We start from the raw sequence: 21,720 nt of genomic DNA on the forward strand, positions 1-21,720 counted from the left end.
TAAGAATCTTAACAGTGCTTTCTTATTATAAATATTAATGCTTTTTCTAAATAAGTATAAGCCTCTTGTTTGAGGGATAAAAAATAGATCTCTTTACATCTTTTCTTATAATAAAGGTAAGATTTCAACTTGCCTTTCCTGGAATTTTCAAGATACATTTTACTCTGTCAAGAACAAGCTCAACATTTCCAGGATTCTTCAGTTTCTTTTTAATGTGCTCTTCCAATAGGTCCCATTGGAAAGCACCTAAAGATATGAAACAAATACTATTAAAATGCCATACAGAACATCACTTTTAGCACAAGATATCTTTATTACCAATCTGATGTGCATATGTCTCCCTTAAAGATTGTAGCTTGGTTGCAAACAGTATTTAACTTTTATAGATTCCACTGCATTATCTTTCACCAAATCTAATAAAAGGCAAATTTTACCCATTCACCCATAGAAATTTCACTGATATTGTGTCAGAGGGCACTGCCACACTGCCATCATTTTTTCAGAAGCAGCAATTATATGTATGATTATGCTATACAATTCAACATGTAACTTTCAAGGCAGATGCATCTCTGAATAGCTCTCTGAATTTATAAGAACTTTTCAGTACATTAGAATGTCTATCATTGTTGAAGGCATTGAGGAATCTGGTAAGGAAATACCGCTTTGATGACCCAACAGGTCATGGGTTGCCTGCTGACTTTTAAATGATCAAAGAAAATAGAAAATACTATGTCATATTCTTCAAAGTCTGCTGAAAGTTCTCTATAATATGACTGGCATTCAGATGGCTGGGGTCCTACATGGTTATAAATCTCCTTTCTGGATTTGGCAGTAGACAGCAAACATTTTTGTTCTGAAGCAACTTACATTGAAAAAAACCTATCCTCACGTGTGTATCCAGGTATCTTCAGTATCAAATTCTTTTGCATTGCCATACTCTTCTTCTGATGCATACACAGATCTATTGGAAAACATGGGCTCTCCACTTAGGGAATAAATCTAATAAGCACATAAGTGGACGTTGGTGGGCGATTCATGTGCTTACAGAAGCAACCTTATGGTAAAGGAGCCTTTTTATAAGAATATCAGGGCACAGCATATCTACTATTTCTTTTTTAAAATGGACTTCTCTAGAATAGTTTGATGGACCAGGCACACATGTCTCCACTTGTACTCTGAAGTGAGTTATACCCTAACTCAAAATACATAGGCTTCGATATTAATAAAATAATATGTAGTTTCCTTGCAGTAAGTAACCTCTTCCTTGTTAACAGACAATAAACAGCTGGAACTATTGTGAGAGGATACCTGAATAAATGAAGTGCAGAATATCTGTCAAACAAGAGCAGAAGAACGAGTCTTTAACAATGACTCTTACTGGTGAACCACATGATGTGCCATGTTTTAATATGGGAAACAGAGTTTCCTGAGTGGCTGCAAAGAGAGACTGAGCAGTTCTAATGATAGAAGAATCCTGAATGTCAGTTGGGTTCTTCACATTAAAAAGCAACATGAAGACATGGCTAATAGAGCATAAAACAATCCTGTGTGCTTTTGCTACCTCCTTCAAGTCTTCAGAGTAAAATATCACATCAACACACTGGCAGCAGAACAACAAGTTATGTAAATCAGAATCATAATGTGAAGCTTCGCCTTTTAAGATAGGCATTTTTTCTAAAAAAAGATAGAGAGCATATATTAGAAAAAATAATAAATAAACTGTTCATAAAATCATTGTTCATAAAATTATCACAGTTAAAACTCTAACCTTACATACATAAAATATGATAATCCACATGATTTGTCTTGTCTTGGAACGGTGACTGCTTTTATCATTTGTCCACCTTCCCATTTTACATATTTACAGGAGAAACTAAAACTCATCAGACTGGCTGATTTCATATAAACACTAAGTTAAAATGTGGCTGTATGTTATATAACTTAGTTTGTCTCATAAAAAAAGAGCTTTATGAGGAATTTTTTAGTAAGACAATTCTGCTGCTAGATAGGAAACTTGGAATATCCAGGCTACAAAAATACAGAACTACATATTTGTTGAAATACATTTCATAATATGAAATGTTATTTCAACAAATTTCATAATAATTTCAAATACGGAAGAACTGTGAATTATTTCATATCTGAATTAATGGTTTAGTATAATAAAGACATGTTCTTAAACTACTTTTAAAGTTACCAGATAAAAATGTAATAATTGAAGCAAAAAAAAAATCAACTTGACCAGAAAAGAACTCTGTAAAAGAACTTGTTGTTCAGCATCAGACTAAAATTATAATTAATGTGAGGGAAGATGGAAATAGCGGCAGAGAAAAGTTGGGGGGAAAATCCATTAGCTACCATTAGAGCATTTGGCAAGCTATGAGGAGCTTTTGCCCAGACACTGGTAGCTTATTATACATTTGTGCTCCAACTACATTTATTCTGAAATCTTGAAGACCTTTACCCAGAAGTTAAATCCTCATAGGCAATAGCATTAAAAAGCATTTCTAGCACAAAACTGCACTGTATAGTTCAGATTTGCTATTAAGAACATAATTTCACTCCATATGCAACAATTACATTTCAAATCTAATTTTTCATATTGGTATTATATTCAGAGTACAGTGTTTGTACTCTGAATAATGTGACAGACATTTTTGCTGAATTAAAGACGATTTAATTTACAAGGGCAGCACAGGGTTTTATTTCTTTCTGACTGAATACCTTCTAACAGTTTTAAGAATACTAACAGTTCTTAAAATAAAAAGAGCTAAGATGCTATCTGGAGAAGGAGAAAAAACTAAAGTTGCCACCATTGTTCACATGAAGGAGAGGCAGTTGATGAACTGACCATGAATGGAGGTTGGGCACCAGGGCAACATAATTCTCACCCCTTTTTCTGCAACTTTCAGAAACTTCTCTGTCGGCAGAGCTGTCATTGTCAGTCCTAAAATAGGCTTAGGATTAACATACTAAACATACTTGCATAAACATACCTTCTTTCCTCCAAATCCTAGGGAAAAAAAATAACTCCTGACTCTCCCATGTATATGACATGACTCTGCTCAGTTTGCCTCATTATTTCAACCACTATAATTTATGCTGCTACCAGGCACAAAAGGGTTGCTCAATCCTGTATGAAAGGAAAAATCTAAGCCCAGTTCTTTACACCAATCCCATTCTATATAAGACTTTGGACATTAAAATCAGATAATATCTCCTTTTCTTTAGTGCCTTCAAGTCAGTCTTTGTGCCTTCAGGTCAGTCGTTCCAAAGGTACTTTTTCAAAAGGGAATTAGACTTTGTTTTTCCTTGAAGATGTTTTGGTTCTCATCCTTCTTTCTTCCTTCTTGGATGAGAAGCGAAATGTCTTCAAGGAAAAACAAACTCCAGTTTCCTTTTGAAAAAGCACTTTTGGGACAACCATGACTTGGGTGATCGAGAATCTCCATAGACCTTCAAATCAATCTCTTCAAGTCAGTCCTGGCAACTGCCTGTTCTAGATTCTTTAAAACTGAGATGAGTGAACAGAAAATGACATATATATTACAATACCAATTTATTGTTTTGCAGTTTTGTAATCAGACAATCTGTGTTTATCCTAAAAAAATAAAAAGCATTTTGAGATGTCCAATTTACATTGGGGAATGAAACATAAAGTAATAATTATATGCTCATAATTCACCAATACTTTACACCATACTAAATTTCTGTCAGAAGTATCTGGACCTGATAACAATACATCGACTTCTTCCTGTATTTTATATAATCAGAGAACATTATGCCCTATGTAATTGATGGAAAACATACCCATATCCAGACACAAATATCCACACACTGATAAAGACTCTGGACAATACTATTATTTAAAAAAAACATTCAAATGGATGTTCTAGTTTCCATCTTGTTACCATTTTTTCTTTTGAATTCTTCTGGAATCATAAACCATAGAATAAAGATGGTATATGACTGGAGACCAGTATTTGTTTTAATGCACTCCTGCCCATCTTCAAGAAAAAAAGAAGGCAAGGACTAACTCTACTGGTAGTCTCAACTTACAACTTATTGTTTCTGAGAATGTGATATTTTATGAGAAATTATATTCATGACTGCAATCATTTTAAGAATGAGCTCCTCTCATGAAAGTCATTTTGTAATGCTGCATTGTCCATAACACCCTATCCATGGCCCAGAAAGGTTGGAGATTCCATTAGGAAATACAATTTTAAATTTTAATTTCATGAGCTCTGCAAGTAATATTATACAATCCATTGCAACAGACATTGGAAGGCACCTGGCTGATCAAGCTGAGGTGGCTTAACTCCATGACATTTATGGCTTTTCTTCCTTTTCTTCATTTTTTCAGATGATTTCTGATTCAAGCTTTGTATCATAAAATATTCCAGCTAAAATCAAACAAAACTCATATCATTAAATTTCATAATCAAACTCATTCAAGAAGATGCAGTTGATCAGTGTCACCCAAGTATTTCTAATTATTACTGTTGTTGTTAATCTAAGCTTTCCTGCATAAATACTCTGAATATAAATACTTTGCAATCCTGCTTAAAAACTATTTAATTCTCACTAAAGCCAGCAGAAAGTAATGTAACAAGATTATATATTTGTTACAAAAATGCAACTGACTGTACAGCACGGGTGTCAAACTCGCGACGTCACATGATGTGTCGTGACGTATCATGACTTTTTTCCCATTGCCAGCAAAGGGGTGGGTGCTGTTTTGGTGTGATACATCCAGCCCGTGGGCCGGCAGTTTGACACCCCTGCTGTAGAGTACTAAAAGGGTTATAAAGTACTATTTCATAGTGTCAAGTATGTTTGAGTAAAAATGTAGGGAAAATCCTGGTTCCTGGACCAAATCATGTAATTTCATTTTCTGTGAAATCACATAAATGCCCAGCTAGAATTGCCATTGAGGGTTGTACATCTGAAAGAGCAAGAGACGAAATAGCAAGTGTTCACAATTCCTGGCCATCACCTTTCATTGCAACAAATAGGCAGAATGTCATATGATATAAGGTCTACTTTTTTCTTTCCTGATTTAATAACACAACTTTCTAGGACCACTGTAATAAAATATTAAAAGCTCATCATAACAAAATAAGAAATTTATATAAAATTATAATGTTATAAAAGTTATATAAAAATTTATATAAGATAGAGTTGATCCAAACTCACATGTGTGATTAAACCCATATTATTATTTAATCTTGTGGCAGAACTAGGAATAATTAACCATTGCAATTTGTAAGGAAAGATGACACCCAAACTAGTGCAAGTGGGGTATTAATATGTTTATCCTCAGAATACAAGTTATCACAAATAGTGTTTACTACTACACAGAATTCTTGTGTGAGATATAAATGCAATGATAGTTATATGACATTATAAGACAGCGGTTCTCAACCTATGGGTCGCGACCCCATTTGGGGTCAATCGACCTCTTTTGTGGGGTCGCCAAACGCGGCGATCCGCCATTTTGTCGCCTCCGGGGGCGCGCCACGCACGCACGCCGCGCGTGGGGGCGGCGGCGTGCCTCCATGGGGCGTCGCCGCGCATGTGTGCCGCGCATGGGGGGCGGCGCCGCGCCTCCGGGGGGCGTCGCCGCGCATGCGCGCCGTGCGTAAGGGGGCATCGCCGCGCATGCACGCCGCGTGCGGGGCCCCGCCCCCATGCGTGCCGCGCGCGGGGGTGGCGCCGCGCCGCGCATGCCCATAACGTTTGTGTGACGGGGGTCGCCGTCATACAAACGTTGAGAACCGCTGTTATAAGAGATATATTTTTAAAAAGTGGCAATAAAAACCATTTCATTTTTATTTTACTAGCACTTAGAAATGTTGCAATTAATTTTTTTATAAATGAGAGACATCATGTACTTACAGAAAAATATAGCATTCTTTACAAGTGAGGATCCTTCATACTTTTTTAAAAAAATAGTTTGAGGAATAAATATAAAATAACTTTCCTTATTATTCTAGCTTATTGGCTATCCTGTTTTTTATGTGAAAAACTTCATACTCATTGAAGCCCCTTTTTAAAGCAGCTGAATCAACAAAGTTGGTGGCATACTGGTTAGAATGCAGTATTGCAGGTAAACTCTGCCCACAGTCTGGAGTTCGATCCTGACCAATTCAAGGTTGACTCAGCCTTCCATCGTTCCGCAGTTGGAAAAATAAGAACCCAGATTGTTGAGGGCAATATGCTGACATTGTAAACCACTCAGGGAGTGCTGTAAAGCACTATGGAGCAGTATATAAGTCTAAGTGATATTGCTATTATTATAATGGTTTATATTTGAAAACTAATTGGAGAAAAACAACATTTCCAAATTAAGATTAGTGATTCTACTTGTAGCAGCACATATTATTTCTCAGAAATAATTAGAAAACTATTGTTTATGTTTTCAAGACACTAATTCATTTGTGAATGTCATTTATTCCATGCCTCAGTGCATCTCATCTAAGTCAAATTAATTTAATGGTGATTCTATTTACGTCTAATACCGATTTAACCAATGATCAACTGAATTTAATAGTAGAAATGAATTAGCTGTCTTCCCAATAGGCCCCACATGATATGATAACACTGATCTAGAATAGTAACTTCAGGTCATTAGATTCTTAAGTACCTCATGCTATTCTTTAAAAAAATGTATTTTAGAATATTAACTATAACAACCATGGCTAGAATGTCTACACTGACTTCTATCAGATGACTATCACTCCCTCTTTCTATAAGATTCTGCAGCGTACTGAGAAAAAAATACCAATCACATTTCCATTACCAAATTTATACTTATAAAAATAGTTTATACATAAACCGAGGTAATAAAATTTTAAATCAACTCTCCCCAAATAATCGAGGTAGGATTGCACTTTTCAGCAAAAATCATGTTGGCTGAGAATTCTGAAAGTTTCAATCCAAATGTATCTGAAGGATGCCAATTTGCAGGACTGACTTATCCAATCAGATCAAAGCATGGCCCCTGATTTTGTGTCATATAGCTTCACAATTGTTCCCACTAACATCTGAATTTTGCAAACTCAAAAGCAAAAAATTAAAAGAGTTTGCATCTTAACATATTATACTTACCACCCCACCAAAATATTTTCCTATATAAAAATCATTGAGGCTATGCAGTTCCAAGTAAGTGGCTCCTAGTTCTTTAGCAAGCTGAATTCCTTCAGAAGCTGTAACACAGCTACCTCTGTCTGAGATACACAAAGGACAAGTGCAGGGGACTTCTGTGAAAACAAACAATTCATGCAAAATAGTTTAAATAAATTGGTTCTTTTTCAATTATTCTAAACTCTATTATGTTAGTTATGCATTAAATCATAAAGACCATACTTGAACAAGAATTATATTTTTATAATTATGTATTTTAACTTGAAGCTTTATTATTAAACATTGCTTTTCTCTATATATTTTTAAAATTCTTCATGCTTAGATTTATCTGAAAAACAATTGCATCAAAGTTTTTTATGATGCTGAATTGCTTCCCACCTAAATACAAATCTGATTTACTTTACCAAAATTACTGTTCTTATACTATAGAAAAAAAAACAGTAAGAGACAGATATCTCATTCCTTGGTCTCCTTTTTTGATTACTTCTAACTGAATATAATAATTACTTATATTTGGCAACAATTTAATAAACAATTAATGAAACCATCATAGGTACTATTTAGCTATACATTGCTATAACAGATTAAATCTATTTTAAGAGATATATTTAGAATATGCTAAATAAAATTTCACTTCTGCCACAGCTTTTGTTTTCTTTCCCAGAGCCCGCTATAATTCCCCAAACTGGGTCTTGAAAAGCTGATGGATTTTTTGGAATAATATGAGATGGATCATTCAAGTCTCTCAGAGATTCACAGAGAGTTATATTACTGGCAAAGAGAATATTTGTAACTTGGGATTGAAATGAGGGGTCCTTAGTGCTCTCTGACCTTGATTGTTTTCTATGCAGACATTTCAGTAATCAAACTAGGGTTGAAATGAGGGATCCTTGGTGCTCTCCAACCTTGGTTATTTTCTTGCAGACATTTCATTAACCAAACTAGGTAACATCATCAGTGCTATTAAGAAGTATGACAACTCCTTATTAGCTAATTAGCTAATTTGTTAGCTAATTTGGATGATGAAACATCTACAAGAAAACAACCAAGTCCAGAGAGCACCAACAACCCCTCAGTCACGTTCCTTTAAGGTTTCAACCATAAAATCACAATATATTTTTTAAAAAACAAGGAAGACAGAAATTAAAACCATATATATATATATATGTATATATATGTATGTATATGATCTCTTCCCAAGGGATTATTTTCAGATTATTGAAAACTGATCTTTGAGAAAGAGTGAAAAAAATGAGGCATCTCTGAATTACAATTCTGGAGAAAAATACTGAGGATATCATTAACTGCAAGGAAAAACAAATCAATCCCAGATCAAACGCTATAAAGACTGTTCTGAGCCAATAAGCAGTAAGTGGAAACCACATACTTTAACATGTGATATGAGTGGATGATTGCTCAAAAAAAAATATTATGCTTGGCAAGGTTGAGGTAAGAAGGAAGAGATAGCCGAAAACATTTATGGATGGGATCAAACAAATTATAAGGATGTTTTTGGAAGTTATTACTAGAAACAGGTCAAGATTGTGACCATTTATCTATGAAGTTACTCAATTTCATCAGAATCTGAACCCTTTTAGCTAGTTCTCTCCCCACTCTTCACTTGTCTGAAGGAACACAAAGGCTATAGAATGTACTGGAAATTTGCCTCAATGAGACTTTGTGGGCTAAAAACACTTCACTGCTTACAAGGTTCTCTCTAGATCCAAGCTCATAAATATGATCCCATGAATGGGGCTGCCCTTGAAGAATATCTAGAAGTTTCAACTAATACAAAATGCAACAGTGCAGACAATTGTGCATGTTTCTAGAAAAGTACATTTTACACTTATGCTCTGCGTGCTACATTGGTTGCCAATTTGCTTCCAATCCAATTCACAATGCTGGTTTTAACCATTAAAGTCCTTCATGGCAGGGGATTGGGTTATCTGAGGGACCGCCTCTCCCAATTTATATCTGCCCAACCCATCAGGTCTGATAGAGAAGCCATGTTGCAAGTTACACTTGGTGAGCCATCTCTGTCATGGCACCTGTTTTATGAAACATTCTCCACCACTCCAAAGTTAGCTTAGCTACATCTCTGCTAATGTTCAGAAAGTCCCTCAAGACCTGGCTTTGTCAACAGGACTGGGATCCCAGGATATCAGTGAAATCTTATGATAGCTCCATCACTGCAGCTGATTTATTTTCTCCTATGCAGTATTTTTTTTAATAATGATTGTTTTATGTATTTGTTTTAACTGATTGTTGTACACATCCCAGAGTCATTCTTATGAGATGGGCAGCCATATAAATGATAGATATATAGATAGATAGATAGATAGATAGATAGATAGATAGATAGATAGATAGACAGACAGACAGACAGACAGACAGACAGAGAGAGAGAGAGAGAGAGAGAGAGAGAGAGAGAGAGTAAAATCTTCAGACAGGATTACTGTATAACCTAAGGGATAACAAAATAAAAATACCTAAGTATCAATACATGCAACCAGTATTCTACTGGTTTATTATTAATATTGATAGTTCTTGTTTCTTTTTAAAAAAATACATAATTCATTTTACAGAAAGATTACCTGTGTCACACAGAAACAAGCATCTTTTTCAATTAAATTTTCAGCTTTCAAATATGAATTACAGTCATAAGTGAATAGGTTATCAAACACAATAAGGTAAATTCTAAACTGAAAGCTATGACTCAGCAAAGGTATTATGGTTAATATAATATTACAAGTGTATTCAATATTTATTGCTAGGCAGTCAATAAATTTTGCAGATTGAATAAATAATCTCTGCAAAAAAGATATTCTTACAGGTGAACAAGCAATTATTCATGTGTGTGTGAGGGTGTGTGTATCCAAAAAATTAACTTAAATGCTTTTTAAAATGTATAATTGTACACACCTCTTCACAGTACACTCAAAATTAGCTCTGTATCCACTGACTTTAATAAACTGCAAATGAATTCCATTTGATAATCCTTCAAACAAAAGGAAAAAATTCTCATCTATTAACAGTGGTAAATCATATTATAAATAACTAATTATTGCAATCATCAACCATTCTAAATAAATTATGTCCTTATAGAATAACAGCAACACAATGTAAACAATATTTATAGCTATCTCTATAAATCCACCTATTTGCACATACACATTGTTATTCTTCAGAAGTGCTAATGATGCCATGCATAATGATTAATATTTACTTCATAGTAAATTTAATTCTAAATCAGATATTAAATAAGTGAAGATAGCCATCAACATTAAAATAAGTTAAATTAGGGATGTGTTGCAATTGAAACTTGAGCTAAAAAGATACTTTCATGTTGCCATCAGTGTGTATATCTGCTGATACTTCCTTAAAGAAGCTACTGTATGTCTTTTCCTGAGCTTGCAAGATACCTGTACAACTCCAGGAAAATTTGGAATTAAGAAAGTGAGTCCTTCTCAAGGCACTTAACTGCACTCTGTCAGCATTCCAATTTCAATGCAGATTCAAATTGCAAAGCCACTGTGTGAATCCAAGAAAAGATGCAGCTGATTTAAGGAGATATCAAGTGATGTAGTCCGGATATCCATATTTATTATAAAGCACAACACACCATTATATCATATATGACAGGGGTGTCAAACTGCCAGCCCGGGGGCTAAATGCGTCATAGTGAAACCGTGCCCACCCCTTGCCGGCAATGGCAAAAACGTTGTGATACGTCGTGACACATGACATTGCGAGTTTTCCACCCGATATATGAAATTCTTGGTAAGAGATGCTGAAAAGTAAACATAGTGTTACTATTCATCATATTGTCTTTTTATTTGTAATGTGACTCTAGTACTATTTGCTATTTTTCTTTGCACTCTCAATACAACTTTGCAAAACAGTTTTTTCTTCCAAATCGGAAAGTGTTTTTTTTCTTTCACACCTAAAAATGCTCTGCAAAACATAGAAGCTGGTCAAATTTAAGAATTCATGGACTGTAAGGCTAAACTGCTATAGCTACAATATACAGCAATATAATAAAAAGCATGCCCTTGCATAGTGATTATGAAACAAAAGAACTTTGAAGAAACATTTCCACTTGAAATATGAAATCCCAGATTACAAAATTGGAGGGTACTATTTAAGCAGTTAAATCCATCCAAATCCAGTCCTGTAATCCAGATGAAAACACCCCCAAGCAATTAGTTAACTAGCCTCCACCTAGCACACTCAACAAAAGGGAGACTACCACTTATCTGAGTAATTGGTTCTACTATTAAACTGCTCTCTCTGTTAGAAAACTTTTTCTAATTCAGTCAGAATATATCTTTCTGCCCTGCATTGTTCTTTCTGATACCATTTCATATATTTGGAGATTATATCCTCCCTATCATCTTAAAAAAGACTAAATATATCCAGCTTCTTAGAACTGTCTTTATAATATTTCATACTCCCCAATGTCCTTCTCTTAACTTGTTACAATTTCTCTGAATTTTTCTTCTAAGTGCAGTGTTCAGAACTGAGAGCAACATGAGGTTTGTCTGATTAAAGTAAAACAAAATGGAAAGACTGCATTATTTGGACATTATACATCTGCTGATGCAATCTAAAATTGCATTTACTGTACTTTCTTTGCATCCCCATTACACTGCTTTCTCATAAATACAGTACATACATGCTTCATCCTCTCCTGCACATTTGACATTTCCTTCCTAAGAACTTTGTATTTGTCTCTGTTAAAGTTCATTACGTTACTTTCAGACTAGTTTTCTAACCTATTTTGATAACTTTCAATGTTGTTGCTAATGTTTTAGCTATCCCAGCTAATTTTGTGGCATCTATAAATCTGATAAGGATTCCTTCCCTTAAACTAAGTTACTCAGAAAAATATTGAAGATACCAGATCTAGGATTGATCCTTATACCACCTGCTCAATACTTCACTCCAGTATGATGTAGCACCAATGAGCATTCTCTGAGTACAATTCTGAACCAAAAGTATAGCCATATGTAACTATATTGCTAAACAGCTTGTTTTGAATTGCTCTGTTGAAGTTAAGCTATATGTAATGACTACAGCATTCCCATAATCTATTAAGGAAAGTTCCTGATCAAAAATGAGGTAAGATTAAGTCTGGCATCTCAGCACCTCCATAATTACATGACCACAATCTGGGTGCTTGGCAACCAGTTGACACAACCAGTTGTAGCACCCTGCAATCACATGATTACCATTTGCAACCTTCCTTGTCAACTTCTCCAGAAAATCAGTGGAGAAGACAGTAGGAAAAGCTGCAAGTTGCTGAGGTAAATCTTCCCCACCTATACAACACCCCCCTCCCAGCATCTCTGTGCTCATGCTGTACTGGCACTTGTGTATCCTCCCCAACTCATACCTAATATCTTACGCATGCTTCTGACATACATCTTACAACCTCCCCAACTCATACCTCTTGTGCACTCCTTATACTCTTGCGCATCCTCTCCTCCCCAACCCAACCCTCTCCTCCCCAACCCAACCCTCCCCAACCCAACCCTCTCACACCACCTTCAACTCATGCCTCACTTGTTGCACATTCCTTTACACCCTCCCTGACCTGGGCCCTCACCACACTCTTGTGCATCCTTCCACCCCTTGCTGCACCTCTCAAGGATTCCCTCACATCCTCCCCAAACTCATGCTATACCCTCCCTAACCAAAGCCCTCACATACCGTCCCCAATCCATGTCTCATACATCCCCTCACTCTCCAACCCTATGACACCTTTCACATGCACCTTTATAAATTGTCCCCAACTCTCACAATTTCTTCCTCGCATCCCCATGCACCACCTTACTTCCTCTCAAACCCAGGAGTAGCCACTTACCTGCCTGCTGACCTGGGACTTACAAAGTCCTGCCAGCTTCCCCATTGACGTAAGGCAGTTTTCTTGATCAATGGTCATGAATTTGATTAATAATACAGTTCAGACTGCAGAAATTGCCATCTCTAAGTGATGCAGTCATACTTTACAAGTGCATTGCTCAGCAACCAAAATTCAGATCCCAATTGCAATTGAAAGTCAAGGACAATTTGTATCACTTCACATAAATATTGTCTAAAATCATTAAATAATATTATAAAGAAGTTCAACTGCAAAACATGTTTTATGATCAAATACTCAATACACCACACAAACTGTTAATATATCATGGAAATTATTAAAATTATTTTTCAAACTGCAATTTACATACACTAGAAACCCCTTTCTCACAATTACAAATTATGTATTTCTTTAGCATGCTTCATTACTATGAGTTCGGGAATCAGTGGAGTTATACTAGTTTTGTTCCTATACAAATTCCAAAAGGCACACAGGTGCTCACAAGGAGGCAAGTGACAAAATGAAATTCCATAACATCATGCTGCAGATCCTATGACTTAAATATGATGAAAATATTCAAGTATGATACAGTAGACTTTGCAGCATGATATAAGATGCACATTTGGTCATCTTTCCATCATTACTTGTAATTAGTCATGTACTTCTATGGAAAAGTGATACCTTACTGGGAACTACATTTTGAGTACACCCAAAAATCAATATGGAAAATTTGCTCTTCATAGTTTTGTACCAATCAAATTTTCAAATAATCACTTTCTTTAACTCATAACTCAGAATATTGCTCATGCTTTTAGATGGTTTTTAAAATGAGCATACAGGTAGTCCTCAGGTTACGAGCACAACTGAGCTCAAAATTTATGTTGCCAAGTGAAATATTCATTAAGTGAATTTTGCTCCATTTTACAATTTTTCTTGCCACAGTCATTAAGTGAATCACTGCAGTTGTTAGTAACATGGTTGTTAAGTGAATCTGGCTTCCCCAATGACTTTGCTTGTCAGAAGGTTGCAAAAGGAGATCACGTGACCCCAGGACACTGCAACCATCATAAATATGAACCAGTTGCCAAGCATCTGAATTCTGATCACGTGACCATGGGGATGCTGCAACAGCTGTGTGAAAAATGGTCATAAGTCACATTTTTCAGTGCCATTGTAACTTTGAACATTAACTAAATGAACTGTTGTAAGTCAAGGATTACCTGTATAGCATGATACTATTCCGAGTTATTCTCATTTTTTTCTGTTTCAACTGGAATCAATCAAACCAAGTAAAATGTTTTCTGGTAGCATATTAAGTGACACTTCATCAATTCTAAGAAGTACTAACTTTATCATGAGTGGTCTAATAACAAAACTGTCTCATCATGATTCATCCAACACTTAGCATAATACTGATATCTCAGCTGTTTATAACATGACTTCTAGCACATACCGTTTTGTCTTGCACCAACAGCAGAAATTATAACTGGAACTGAACAGTGACTAAGTGTTTTCTTTATCAGTGGTGCATAAATATCTTTTACTTCTTGAAATGAAGACTTGTCATTTACAGAATATTTAATCACAATGATATCTGCTTCTCCAATGAGGTTCCGAGATGTGTACCAGTCACTTTCAAAAATATCCTATACAAAACAAAAAGATGGAGCTAAATTCCCTTTTTTATTGATCAAGAGATCAGAGCACACAAGTGTATAACTGAAAGTTTACTAAAACTTAGGATACAACATTTCTTTTTGAGGGTATTAAAAATGTGTGAAGGTGTCTGCAATGAATCAATTGTTCAAACTCCATCTTGCTTTCTATGTCTTGCTTGAAGCAAACTTTATGTTAATATGTCAATTTTACAGTTATGGGTTTGTATACATAGAGTGACTAGATGAAACTAACAGAGTTAATGGCTGCAAAGGATTTTGAATCCAGCAGTCTAAATTTTAAGATAAACTATATTCAATTATTAATATATTTTATATATAAAATGCAAGCATCAAAACTACCACTTGTTTTAGTTAATTATAGCAATATCAGATCATTGGTGCAATATTAATACATTTGAAAGCAGAAGCATTTGACTTTTAAAATGTCGTCCTTATTGGAAATGAAGGAAAAGATATAACTGAAAACGTGTATCTGCTTCACTGCAGTTTATTCCTGACCTGGATTTACTGGATAAATAACTGCCATTAGTTCTTCATTTCTGAAGATCAGTAAAACCAGTTATTAGAAATCAATTGCTAAAATTCTTAGTAAATACAGTATTCCTTTTTTTAAAGGCTGTTCCAACTTTCTTGTAAAGATTAAAGACCAGATAGCTAACTAAACAAAACATTTTACAAGGGCAATTAGAAATACTTTTTCTGAGATATTGAATGTGCCAGCTTATGTTTTCCTACATTTTTCCAGCATGTACGAATACCATAGTACCCTTTGACCACTTTGTTACTCCACCTTTTATTACAATCTTTATAATGCTTTTAAAGTTCAGGTTAGAATCATGATACATTTATTCTTATAAGAAATTGAAGTTCAACTGTTTTTCCATGACATTCTGAGAAGCTCACTACTTTAAAAATGAAAGGTCAGCCCAATGCCCTTATTGTCAGCTGATGAAAACCTTAGGCCTACTATGAGTGAATTTTCTGCTCTATTTTTTTTTGGTTATAGTATCACAATTCGCAGGACATCAGAAATCACACAAGTTGAAAATTTAATTAGATTAGCCAATATTTTAAGTAACTGAGAAAAAGAAAACATAAGCTAAGTTCAGAATATTAAGAGGTATGAGAAGTACCTGAGAGTGGAGATGGAATGGAAAAGAAAGACAAAAGGTATGCAGGAATAATAGTAAGAGAAGAGACAGAAAAGACAGCAGGAATAACAAAATTGAAATGATATAATGTAGTTTGACATAATGAATATTCAAAAGTTTTACACTATGAATACACTTATCAATCCACATTTTGAACCTAACAAATGATCAATTAGGAAATATTAGTGTTGAAATTCCTAAATTTTTACACATATAAGTTATTGCTCAACTAATGAGAGATATTCCTAGATGTTGTCTCACTATTTCAAAGATTCAGAGGAGATCCTTATTCGTACACATACAAAAATCGCAAGGTGGGATTAGAGCCATTAGAAAATAGCAAACATTCCACCTGAGTACAAATTAACATGGTAAATACCACAAGCAATGTCTGTTTTTATATATATGTAGAACACATTACAAACTGCTGCAAATAATGACCTCCATAAAAAGTTAATCTCAGATACAGTTTATTCCTGAAGTCTTATATAAGACATGTGTAAGTAATGAAGTTGAAATGCACATTTGAGACAAAAATACAGGATCACCAGGATCAATAAACTTCAATTATCTATAATGTTTGCATGTAAATGTATGAATTCAAAGTTAGTATGTAAACTTAGGGCATATTTTCATAATTACTTGGAACAGACTATTACCTTCAAATGCACTGTAGTTACTCTTCTGTCCCATTAGAAGCCTTGAGCACTAAATAGATTTTTTTCCCAAAGTTATCTATGCATATTTCAAGTACAACATATTTCATGGATGGGGGAGGGAAAGAATGGATTGTAGCTGAATATAGATCCAGTAAATACAGATCCTAGATGTCATTATCAGAATAAATTAGAAAAAGTGGTTTTGAGCACATCTCTTCAAGCAAAAGTATTTTAACTAATTCTTGCATTAATTAGCTATTAAACCTGTCCTATCTCCAGACAGGAAACCCTAATCCTAAGTGAAATTTCTATATTGACACATTAAATGAAATCCTTTTGTCTCTGACAACTGCAGTAGGTACAATGCTGTAGTGTTATATAAGTCTACTATTCAATAATGTCTGTGACAACAATGTGAAACACAACACTGTGGTGAGAATGATAAGAACTTTCTCATTACCTATCCTTCTTGTTTAGCTTACTTTCTTAGTTCTCCTGATCACCCTGCAAGTAGTGGCTACTTCTGCTGTGCTGTCCCAGTATTCTAAAAATAGTTATACACTCACCCTTAACCTTTTTATGTCACAGATTGGAAGCATATTATTTACATTGTAAAGGATTATTTTCTTATTTAAAATTAAAACCCAAGGAATATTGTCCACAACCATCAGATAGTTTCAGGAGATGGAACCTATTAAAAATATGTTATCTATCAACAATAATAGATAACATAATTTTTCTATTTCACTTGTATGGATTATACTACCAACATCATCTGACAATACTGATAGACTTTCATAGAAATTTAGCTCTGTTATTTCAGATATGGGATTTATTTCTTGTATTTAAAATTTAAACTGCAAGTTATTTATTCACCTCCATATAAATCACTCAAAATCTCACATAAAGATATGAATCTAGTTACTTATAAGACTTCTAATACTAACACCAGAAACATCACTAAAAGCTATTTTTTGCATGATTAATTAAGAAAAAGAAAAGTGCTAATTTTTATAAGTTGACATTCATGGAATATAAATATTGTAAGCTGAAAGTTAATTTGCTTTTAGAAAAAGGTCTTAATTGAAATTTAACACTCCAAAACAATATTGGTTTCAATAAAAAGAGTTTTATTCTATGACACAAAACTGTTTCAATGTAGAAATAAAAATGCTTCTTTTATATTTTAAATTTGAAAGATAACACAAAATATATTCAACTGGGAGCAATCTTAAAAAATTAACTCTCTTTTTTATCCAATTTAACATATTAACACCTGAATACTAGTTTAGCACTTGGCCCAGATTATAATAAAACTACAATTCTACATGTGATTGCAGTGAAATAAGCCTAATGGAATACTTTGAGACCTAGATATTTCAGAGTAGACATGTTTAAAACTGATCTGTAACTTTTTTTTTTTTACTACATTCTCTTACCCAGAGAGGACAGTCATGTATCACCAATCTGACATTTCCAAACACACAAGCTTGATACTCGGTGAATGCAGGATTTCTAAGGTAACTGGCAGAGTTTAATAACAAATTACTGTCAGTCTCTGAAACTAAAGCACTTCTCCCAAGATAAGTCCAGATCAAACTCTTCTGCTGATCATCCTCGGAAAATCCATCTCTTTCATTCCCAAAGGCTACAATGTGAACAGACCTACAAATAAATAACATTTCAATGTGTTGCATTAAACATTTACTAAGACAAAATTAAGAAAATGTAGGGCGAGGAAAATAGGAAAACCAAATTATATATAGATATACAGACCGGTATACACTGATATAAACATAGACACACAGATACCGGTATATTTGATTTTAGTGGATGCCTAACGCTAAAAGAACAAACAATAATCAACATACATGATTTTAAATCCAGAAGCACGAAAGCAAATTTCCTTGGAACTCCACAAAAACTGCTTTCATTACAAATCCAAAGCCGTTTGAATTTATTCTTCCTCCATTTCCTGAGGCTGTTTCATTCACCTAGTCGCAATCGCGGTAGCTCTGGGGAGTTTCCGTTCATGTCTTGTTGAGCAATCTTGTCTCTGTAAGCCAGAAAGAGGGTTAGCTCGTGACAATAGCTTGCTTGCTGTGCTGAAGATGAAATTAGCACATAAACTCAGCAACTACCAGCCTCAAGCTCAGCCATTGCCTCGTGACGTCAGTATACACTACCAACAAAGAATATTAATATCCGCAAAAGGAAGAGCGCTCTATATTTCCGCAAAGCCTGATACAATCAGGTGAAACGCACACACATAAACTACAGCTTGGGGAATGGTAACATCTCACTGAACAGAAGGAGACTTCGTGGTATATTGCTGCTGCTGAAAAAAAGATGCATAATAAATCCATGAGCTCACTGGCAGCCAATCCACTTCCAGAGTTGCCATATGCAAGAAATCAGGCAGATCAAGTTAAGAGAGATGTCAACATTCTAGAAAAGAAATGTTCCCAATTTAAAATTCTTTCCACTTGCACAAGACAGTAGCAGTTTTTAAAACAGCAGGAATACAAAACCTTTCAGATTTCACATTGTGCTGTTTATTATCAACTAGCAGGCTAACATTAATTTTTACTTAATCTTAAAATTTCAAAAAGTTTGCAATGATTTCCCCATTTCCTCATTCACTGTAATCAGTAAAAACCAAATGTCATTTTGAAAAAGAAAAAAAAATGAGCATTTTAATTACAGTATTTGCCCTGCCCTGGATCCTTCTATAAATTAACAATATTATAGAAATATCATTGTCAACAAAACTCCTAAGAGAGTATTTCAATTACAAATTCTGATGTTTACATGAAATAGAAAAGAAAAGAGCTTTCTTATATTTTCAGTATAGTAGTTAAATCTGCTAAAATGGGGGGAAATATGCAACATTATTTCATTTTTTTCCAAATTGTTGAAGTACAGTTATTTGCTCTTGAAATGTAAAACAAGTTAGGTTTACAGTAACTTTAACAGACAATAAAAGCCATTGCTGCTTTTTTAATTAATTTATTTTCCAAAATCTCAAATATAATCTGTTATTTAGAAATTAACTTGCTTAATTTAATGAATTTAGCATAGTATATAGAGCATATATATTATTCAACCTACTGTCATTGTGCAACCAACGCACCACTCTGTAGCACAAGAGGTAAATACTGGCAAAATTGGGGTTGCAAAGTACAAAAACAAATGTAGAGGAGAAAATCTGGTAACTCAAAACAGCCCAGTAAGTACTAAGAATATGCAATGTATACTGACTGTTGCAGGGCAGAAACATAACATGAGGAATTAAGGGAGGAATTAAGTATTTTTTATGAAAGGACTTCTGAAATTCTAAAAAACATAAATGTTAATAAAATAACTCCAATTAAAGATGACTCATAGTGCAGTAGTTTGTTTTTGGTCCACTTTTGTAAAACAAATTCTGGAAAAATACTGTTTTACACACTAAATATTCTCAAAAGTTTCTGGAAAGTTTCTTCAGATGGAGCAAAGAACCTGCAGTTATCATTATTATACTTTATATCCCCTATGAATTCAACAGAGAAAGAAATATATCTTTATTCGCTATTTCAGTACTTAGGTCCTTTTATTTTTTCTTTCCGTTAAACCCAATTGGAGTTGGGAGTTAACTGTGGCAATTTCAGACTGATAAACTTTGTCAGTTGCTATGGACAATTGTCAATGCTCTAAGGAGGCTTAGGCTCCTATGGGTCCTTGGCTAACAATATGACATGCCCTGTTCTAGCTGATGTTGTAAGCAGGGTATATTATAAGTAAACCTAGACATCTTTGTTCACCATAATGGGATCTGTAATTTCCTAGAGACAAGAAAATGCTCTTCGAAGTTAAAAAAAAAAAATCACAGCCTTAAGTTCATGTTTGTACGTTTGCATGTATTGTACAGACAGAGCCAACAAAGATATGCAGTTAGAACTCAGCATTAAAAAAGACACATTGCATAGTGTCCCAAAATATTTGTGTATAAAGTCTTATTAGTCTTCTAAAAGGCATTAAAAGCAATAAAATTAAATGAAGATTGTTTGTTGCAAGCCAGTATGTTTTATTAAAAATATTAATATGCATGTCTGCTCAAAATTATATGAATTTCTAGTAGAAACCAATGTAAATTATTTAAATTAAGTTTTTTTCCTTAGTAATGTAAATTAACCGCTATAAATCTGCCTAATCTGATATCCTTTATTGTTGTATAAGTAGTTTAACAACCATAATTAACCAGATGTTGAGCTAAGTGGTCACTAAGTGAAACTGCGACTGTACTTATTCTTACTTTTGCCTTGCTTTACAAACCAAGTTGTAAATGCAAGAACTGGTTGCAAAGTTACTTTTTCATCATTGTTGAGCTGTGAATGAATCAGTTGCTAAACAAGGACTACCTATAGCTTAGTTTTTATTATAAATATTTAACCACCCACTAGTATCTTATTCCCAGACCTCTTGAATAAGGGAGTCAAGCTATAGTCAAAATACAGCATATAAAACAAAAGCCTAAACATGCACATTAATCTTATTCTGATAATTCAATTCTAAAAATAAGTGTCATAACAATATATATTATTTCCCAGCCTGATAACACATTTGAGATAATATTCCAGCCTAGAATATAGATTTATGACCTAAACAAACATCATTGTGATCTCTCTCAGGGACTATATTACAGTGATAAAGCAAGATGTCAAAATGGAACTCACAGTTTCTCTTTCATCACAGCAAAACTAAGGACCAGAAAGCATTTTTTTAAGAAATGTATATGATAAAATCAAACTCATGGAGAAAATAGCAATCTTCTATTTTCTTTGTTTGAATATAAAAATACTTTGAGATTCTAAAACAAATCTACTAGCAACATATTTATTAACTACTTTCAGTATTTAAAGAGGATCCTATGAAATAAAGAAAAATCATTTTGAAATCCCAAAAATGGAAAGGCACAAAATATCAATGTCTAAATCACAACAGTGCTGCTGCATTTCACTTTAAATCTCTTCATTCAAAATCAGATGCCTCTGACATTGCAATTATGTCAAACATGTTTAATGTTTAATATAATATCTGACTATTGCAGAATTGTGACCATAATTTGTTGCAAGAATGACTCATATGTAATGAATACCGGTATTACTGATCTAGAGTTGGGGAAATTTTGTGGGGCAAAATGCTTTTCATTAATTAGATTTTAATGGGAAAGTGATTGC

General features: G+C 34.2%; 1 protein-coding gene across 10 annotated transcripts in view; it reads right to left on the minus strand.

Annotated features, from left to right (window-relative positions):
• The window catches only part of RHOBTB3 (Rho related BTB domain containing 3), an 86,205-nt gene that overhangs the window by 11,384 nt on the left and 53,101 nt on the right, over positions 1-21,720 (minus strand). For 5 of the 10 annotated variants that reach the window (XM_039340441.1, XM_039340439.1, XM_039340437.1 and 2 more), the window contains 7 exons: positions 18,373-18,557; positions 17,941-18,166; positions 14,466-14,658; positions 7,114-7,265; positions 4,295-4,406; positions 1,309-1,674; positions 134-246 (listed from right to left, as the gene is read on the minus strand). In XM_039340441.1, the coding sequence (XP_039196375.1) occupies positions 134-246; positions 1,309-1,674; positions 4,295-4,406; positions 7,114-7,265; positions 14,466-14,658; positions 17,941-18,166; positions 18,373-18,374 (1,164 nt within the window). In that variant the 5' untranslated portion in view covers positions 18,375-18,557. Of the gene's footprint in view, positions 1-133; positions 247-1,308; positions 1,675-4,294; positions 4,407-7,113; positions 7,266-14,465; positions 14,659-17,940; positions 18,167-18,372; positions 19,102-21,720 lie in introns of those variants that run through there. The other 5 variants (XM_039340445.1, XM_039340446.1, XM_039340444.1 and 2 more) reach the window with 4 other exon arrangements.

The sequence above is a fragment of the Crotalus tigris genome, unplaced genomic scaffold (assembly GCF_016545835.1).
Source record: "Crotalus tigris isolate CLP2741 ecotype Arizona unplaced genomic scaffold, ASM1654583v1 scf7180000017744.3724543626:3957646, whole genome shotgun sequence".
Classification (NCBI taxonomy): domain Eukaryota; kingdom Metazoa; phylum Chordata; class Lepidosauria; order Squamata; family Viperidae; genus Crotalus; species Crotalus tigris.